Source organism: Seriola lalandi, unplaced genomic scaffold, assembly GCF_002814215.2.
Source record: "Seriola lalandi dorsalis isolate HSWRI2012SDOR001 ecotype SW California unplaced genomic scaffold, Sedor1 jcf7180002049802, whole genome shotgun sequence".
Taxonomy (NCBI): domain Eukaryota; kingdom Metazoa; phylum Chordata; class Actinopteri; order Carangiformes; family Carangidae; genus Seriola; species Seriola lalandi.
Window position 1 is genome coordinate 4,197 of NW_019520355.1, and position 7,466 is coordinate 11,662.

Below are 7,466 nucleotides of genomic sequence, written 5' to 3' on the forward strand. Positions count from 1 at the left end.
TTCTTTTTATACACACCCACTAATTGATTGATCAATTATTGATCACAGGTGAGGCTGTAATCTAGGATTGGGTGCATCATATGACAAGGCGACAAGACTTTTGTCTTTGCAAAAACTGACTCAGTGGGCTTTACCAAGCTGTGAACGTTAGAATGCTTTTCAGCAGTTTCGTTTGGCACCAAAACATTTTTTCAAAAGTTGTTGGGATTGAAATTAGCCATTTCTTGTAAAAAAAAAATTGATTACAAATATATTTGAGGGGCACTTAAGGTCAACTAGTACCCAAACGACAAAACTTTTGTCGGGGACTGTATATAGAACGACATATGCCTGGATAGCTGCTCCATGATCACTCAACTGGGGAAGAGTGGAAGTATAAAAGATGTGGATGACGAGTAGCAATTATAAAAGCAGCCAAGTCAAAAATTAAAGTCAGACAATGTAAGACAAATACCATATGTTTTCAAGTCTGACTATATTCATCGTTTTAATTAATGAATGTTAATTTGTTTAGACCCCTACCCAATCCTAATTATCTTCCACACACTGTGTTGTCTGCTTCATTTACAGAACTCTGGTCTGATGTTCCTTCAATCTCAACTGAGAACCCTTAGTACTTTGGTTTTCTGTCTTCTCCTAACACGTTCTTGTAGAGGTAACTTATACATAAACAATGTTCCATGTGGTCACAATTAGGCTTTCGATCAAAGATAATCACAGAATCATCCAGTATATGCTGTTTAATGACTGTCAATTTTCTTTTTGACATTTTGGTCAAAAGATTTAAAAAAAAAAAAAAAAAAGAGCGGCCCCTGCTGCTCATTACAATCATTTCATGGAGGCGTGTCCACATGTTTTTTTTTCATACCTGTACAAAGTGTCTATGACACCAGGTGGATAAAGTATGGTGGCTCTGAGACGAAAAACACTACAACACTAGATAAGACATAAACAAATCACAAAACACAACAGCAGCATCCCACAATAAATCTAAGGCCAGACAGCACATCTGTAGGAGATTACTTTCATGTGATGTCACTGACTAATCTGGATGAAACTCTCAATTGATCTGGTTTCTGTCCAATTTTTCCATTTTGAGAAAAGTTGGTTTATTGTGTCTTCTAAGAAGTTGATGTTCTTTCATTGTGTTTTGTCCAGTGTTGTTGTGTTTTACACCTCAGAACTACCATATTTAAACCTGGGACTGCCTCACATTTGTCTGGGTCAACCTACATACTATTAAATATGCTTGTCATGATTGGCTGAGCATGTACAAGCAAATATAAGTCAACCATACAGAGGCCTGTTGAAGGACTCTAAATGTGTTCATTAAACTGTCCTTGCAGTGAACATCCACATTTGTTTTCTTTTCAAAGTATCTTTTGGATATTGAGTCTTATTGCGTCGATCAAATGAACCTTCTTCCCTGTGCAAGAATTAATATAAAATATCTATTTGTTTCAGGTGAGTCTTACTTAAATGGTTCACCTCAGCCAATCATAGCAAGAGTTGGTGATGACATCATTTTGCCATGTCATCTTGAACCTGAGGTGGATGTTGTTGGAAGAACACTGGAGTGGACGAGGCCTGACCTGAAAAATGTACTTGTCGTTATGTGGCGTAAAAGTGAGGAATTTGAAAAGGCAAAAGATCCATCGTACAGAGGACGATCGTCACTGTTCCCTGATGAACTGAAGCACGGAAACATTTCACTGAAACTCTCCAAAGTGAAACTGTCTGATAAAGGAAAATACAAGTGCTTCATTCCAGAGCTCCATAAACAATCTTATATTGAAGTTGTTGTTGGTAAGTGAACATACTGTAAATCATGTGTGTATTTCAGCCACAGATATAAAGTAAAAGGAAGTGAACTGCACTTTTTTTGTTTTATCGACCACTCAAAACGCTTTACATTACAAGCCACATTCACACACTTTCATACAGTCTATTTCTACATATATCGCTTTTCTACCATTAATACACTCATGCACCGATGAAACATGGGGGAGGGCAATTTGGTCTTCAGTATGTTGTCCAAGAACACTTTGAAATGTACACTGGAGGAGCCAGGAATGGAACCACCAACCTTCCCATTAGTGGACAGCCCACTCTCCATCTTGAGCAACACCCACCGCTAGATAAGAGCAGTCCATGTGTTCACTATTGACAGCATTTCTTCACATTGGTATTAAATCTCTTGGATTTTGAAAAGCCCATTTACTACAGATTTGTAGTTTTAGAGTCCAACCAAAAATACAATTCAAGCAGAAATAGAAAATGCAAATGTTTACTTATTTGCTTTGTGATTACTCATTTTATCGGGCTACTGTCCAAGGTATCAATATTTTCCTTCCACTGACACTTAAACTCTTCCTTTTGCTCAGCTTCAGATGCTGCCGCCTCACCAGTCATGAGTTTAGCAGGGACTGACAGAGACAAGGGGGGAGCGGTGTTGCAGTGTGAGTCTAAAGGCTGGTATCCAGAGCCTGAGCTGTTGTGGCTGGACGGTGAGGGAAAGCTGCTCTCTGCTGGACCTACAGAGACGGTCAGAGGTCCTGATGACCTCTATACTGTCAGCAGCAGAGTGACTGTGGAGAAGAGACACAGCAACAGCTTCACCTGTAGAGTCCAACAGAAGATCATCAACCAGACCAGAGAGACACAGATTCATATTTTGGGTAAAAAAAAATGTGAATAATATGATTAGCGTTTTGGTTAAAAATAACCAGGATTGTATTTCACATAAACACGACTTTCTTCTCTGTTGTATCATTTCAGATGATTTCTTTAAGGTCCACTCCAGTTCTTCTGTCATAATTGCCTTGGCTGTTACTCTGGCTGTTTTCATCGTGATTACTCTTTCACTTTTCTTTTTTATATTGAAGAGACAAAACATCATCAGTAAGTCATAAATGAATTGCAGTGCTTTCTCAATGTCAAGTTGTCTTCACTGGTTTTAATGTGAATGGTTTAAATGGAAACAGTGAGTTAGTGATGGGAAGAGAGGATTTCACAGTGAGACATGCAACTGTGTGAATTACATTTCATTTGATCAGACTGTCAGGTGTTTTACTTTTATAGCTCCTTGATCACCTCAGTGTAAATCCAAACATATTGTCACCTTTTCACAGAGGGAAATGTCTCTTATTCTGTAACTCTGTTTTACTTTTACAGAGACCAGGAAAAGACAGAGGGATGAAACTGATGGAGGAAAAAGAGTGAGAGAAAAGCTCATGAGAGATGAGACAATGAAGATGGAAGATTTGAACAATAAAAAAGTGGAAAAGAGGAAAAAAAATGTAAGAAACAAGAAATAGTCAACACTGAACTTCATGTTGGCAAAAATAGAAATATTGAAGAATTTGAAATTCTCAAAAGTTGTTATTTGACCATGACTGAATCTTGGTGAGCAGATGATGAGTTGGAAGGACAAAATAATACAGAGACTTAAAGTGGGAAGTTTGATTCACTGGAACCAGTATGAACCACTGCAGACGTTGGCTCTAACAAACCAAAACTTCAAACTTTTACTTCTGAATAATTCTGTTAAATGAAAAATTGGAGATTCTCAATTGCACTTTTGAAATGCTGCAAAAATCAGACTCGAGGTTTGCTTCAGGGTTGAGCTTTCATGTCTCTGTTCATCTGTCCCATGTTTCACATTTAATGATGCAGAAATATATGAAGCAGAAAAACAAGGACACTGAGAAGACAGTGGAGACCCTGAAAAAGGAGGTTTGTCGCCAATTTATTATTATAATAAACTTATTTGAGTTTCAGGTCACATTCCTTATATCATCCATAGTGTAACTACATTTGCAGTACTTTTTCAGTTGCAAAATACAGATTTAATGGTTTTAAATATGAAGAAATTTACATGTCTGTCCCTTGGTCTTAACTTTCTGTGTCCTCTCAGGTTGAAGACAAACAAACTGAGCTGCAGCCGCTCTGTGAAGAGAACCAGAGGAGGGAGAAGGAGCTGAAGAACCTGAAGGAAAAGCTGGAGAACAAGAACAAACAGGTTTATTTCTTCATTTTCATCCTTCAGTATTTGTTCAGATGTCTCATCAAACTGGATCGAGTTTATTTTATTAAACTCATATCCACTCAGTAACATGTCACATATAAAATCCACTTGACTGTAAATTAAGTTTATAATTAAAAAGATGTTTTAATAAAGTCATCATGTCTGTTCATCTCTCCCTCATAGCTGGAGAAAATCAAGGTCAAACTGTCCTGGTCTCACAGTTTTCCTTTAGTAAGTGCTCATGTTCTAAACACAATAACACACTCTGAGGTTCCTCATATACAAAGGAGGAAACACAGAAGTCCATTATATTCATTACTCACCTCATCACCTTTCATCATCTCAGACTGAATGACAGCAACACTGAGACAGACAGACTGTGTCTCTGCTGCTTGTTGGTTCATTTTCTTCATTAACTTCATGAACAGAAAATCTGAACGTGTTCAGTCTCCACTGAGGAGAAACATCGTTACCAACCACAAGACTCAGAAAACTTCAGCAATAATCTGACGCTTGATTTGTTTCTATGAGTTATTGTAGTTTGTTCACTCACATGTCTTAACATGGTCCAGAGTGACATCACAGAAAAACTGCGAAGGAAGAAGGCGAAAGTTGAGCAGGAAGTAGAAACACTGAAGACGGAGCTGGAGACCAAGGAGACCGAGTTCCAGACCCAGACCAATGAGGTTCAGATTTCTGTCTCTTACACAAAAGATTTCTTTCCTGCAGCTCAAGTTTTTTTGAGTCAGGACACTGCATTCTGAATTTTGTCATTTCTGGCATGATGTACGGTTTAAGTTACAAAAAGTACAAATCCATCAAGCATCAGCTTGTTTTTTCATATTTTCTTTCAAATGCCTCAATGATAAAAAATAATCTCATCTTTCGTCTGTCTCTTTCCTCTCAGATGGAAACCAAAGAAGCTGAACTCTTGGAGCTCCAGGAAGAGAAGCAGAGACAAGAAGAGAACCTGCAGAGGCTCATAGAGGAGCGAGAGACCAAGAACAAAGAGGTTCATGTGTTCAAAAACAGATTGGTTCATTTCCTACAATCTACATATATCTAAAACTAACAGAAGAGCGCTGAATGTTTCCAGTGAGTCATGCGTCACATTCATGACGTGTGTCCCGTTTCCCTCTCAGAATGAACTTCAGGGGCAGATTACCACCAGTCCTACCAGTCCAAGCTCGTCCACTGGACACAACAGTACGTCAGACTGCATGTCCCCCCAGGTAATATTGTTGTGATAAACACTGTGTGAGAACTGCATCAGCATGTACATCACACATCTGGTTTTCTATCTAGACATTAACAGCAACAGTGTCTGCAGCTGCTTTTCATTCAATTTTCATCATCTTGCGAATCTCTTTGGTCTCGCTTTCATGTAGACGTCATATATACTGACACGATGGTTTTAACACACACTGTACAGTCAAGGGGTTCGTCTCCACAATGATAATCATAATTGTTATTATTATAAACATTTTTAGATTGATAACTCATTTTGAAAAACACTATGCACGACTTTTTTCTGCAAATTCAAAAATTAAAGTCAGAATGTTTTTTTGTTTTTTGTTTTTGTTTTTAACACATCACCCAAATCCTCTTCTGTAGAAAACGAGGAAGTACAGTGGCATTTTGAAATAGCACCGGATGACGTCTGGAGGAACGACCTCAGTCTACAGTAAATGATGTGTGCTGATGTGGAATCCAGTTTAAACAGGACTGTAGATCAAAAATGATCTTGTTGTCTGGGCAGTGGATCCGACTTTAAACCTTTCTGTCATGTTCGGTTTTCTGTAGCTTTTAAAGCTTCTGACAAAAAAAAACTTTTTTTTAAAAATGACCTGAACTTTCCAACAGGTTTCCAGCGGAGAATCCAAGAACAGCCATGGAGCTGCCAAGACGCCGGGGCAGCCACTGAGCAGTTTCGGTTTATTTGCAAACCAATGGAAATGACCATGAAGATAGTTATTGATCATGATGCCAATGATTCATTATAATCCAGCAAAACCGGATAATAAATGTTATACACAACACAACCTAGTTGATTGGCTGATTAGTAGGTTCTTGTTTTGTATTGAGCAGTTCATGATATATGTTGTGTCCAAGATAATGTGAAATTGCAGTTCTGTATAATCTTGTTTGTATTTTATTTGAGAAGCAATATTTTTTGTTGAGACACTTTCTATGAAAAAAGTTTTAAGGATCGAAGAGAAGTTTTGAACCTTTTCGAGCAACAATAGCGTGTGTGTTAAGATTGATTTTGTTCCAATGAAACTCCAGATGCTGATGTTTATTTTATCACAAATCACATATTCAAATATTAGTACTTTTTTATACTTTGTCAAAAAATAGTATTGATTAAACTATTTTAGTTTTCTTTTAGAATAAAGAAATAAAAGCTTCCTGATTGTATTTGTTGAATTCATAAAGATGTAAATTTAGGGGGGCAAAACAAGTATTGAACATCTGGTACAGGAGCGAGGACTGTGACTTTAGATGTTGACAATAATAAGATTTGGCTGACTCTTGTAAATACTGTGTGTACTGTTTCTATGAAATGTGTCACAGTATGAGATCAGTAACACAAGTATTTTCTATTAAACAATATAGTAATATTTTCTGAATCGAGGCCGGAAAGACTTTGGCACTGCCTTCAACCTGTATTTTGTTAGTGTGACAGTTTTGAATTTGAATTAAAGCCTGTGTGTCAGTTGGAAAGTTGTAACCAAACACAAGATGCTGAGGACAAGTGTTGATCATATTTCTAGGATTTTTTCAGACATGGATGTTGAATCTTGGACGGTGTTCTGACATAGGCTGAAATATAAAACCTGAGAGTTTGAAAACACTTTTAATACAAAGGAGTGTGTAATAAAAGTGAATGTACAACGCTATCTTAACTGCACAACACACAATAGATAGAACGACATATGTCTGGATAGCTGCTCCATGATCACTCAAATGGGGAAGAGTGAAAGTATAAAAATGATGGAAAGTCTAGGACATGACAGATTTAGTCCTTTAAACTGAAACGGGGAAAAGAATGGTATAATAATGTGAAGTATATATGATTTAATTATGATAACGAATTTGATATAATTATATTACGGTACACATCAGCATATGAAGTACATGTTGTTTAACCATTATTAAAGCCTGGTCAAAAATTTTAAATCAGACAATATAAGACAAATACCAAATGGTTTTAATTCAGACTATGTTATAATTTGTATCCTTATTATCTTCCACACACTGTGTTGTCTGCTTCATTTACAGAATCTCCACTGAGAACCCTTAGTACTTTGGTTTTCTATCTTCTCCTGACACCTTCTTGTAGAGGTAACTCACATTTAAATAATGTTCTACATGGTCACAATTAGACTTTGGATCAAAAATAATTACAGAATCATCCAGTATATGCTGTTCAATGTGT

General features: G+C 37.1%; 1 protein-coding gene across 1 annotated transcript; it reads left to right on the forward strand.

Annotated features, from left to right (window-relative positions):
* Window positions 1–1,412: 1,412 nt before the first annotated feature.
* On the forward strand, window positions 1,413–5,986 carry LOC147819757 (butyrophilin subfamily 3 member A2-like). Its single transcript, XM_087171822.1, has 8 exons — window positions 1,413–1,806; window positions 2,385–2,678; window positions 2,779–2,901; window positions 3,175–3,299; window positions 4,600–4,713; window positions 4,935–5,039; window positions 5,170–5,259; window positions 5,891–5,986. Exons 1-8 carry the CDS (start codon window positions 1,413–1,415, stop codon window positions 5,984–5,986), a joined length of 1,341 nt encoding a protein of 446 aa, XP_087027948.1.
* Window positions 5,987–7,466: the final 1,480 nt, after the last annotated feature.

Excerpts from the sequence above, each read along its gene's own strand:
- LOC147819757 (XM_087171822.1), top strand. The coding sequence starts at position 1,413 with ATGAACCTTCTTCCCTGTGCAAGAATTAATATAAAATATCTATTTGTT. Across the intron at positions 1,807-2,384 it reads TTATATTGAAGTTGTTGTTG|CTTCAGATGCTGCCGCCTCA; the intron begins GTAAGTGAACAT and ends CCTTTTGCTCAG. Across the intron at positions 3,300-4,599 it reads TGGAAAAGAGGAAAAAAAAT|AGTGACATCACAGAAAAACT; the intron begins GTAAGAAACAAG and ends AACATGGTCCAG.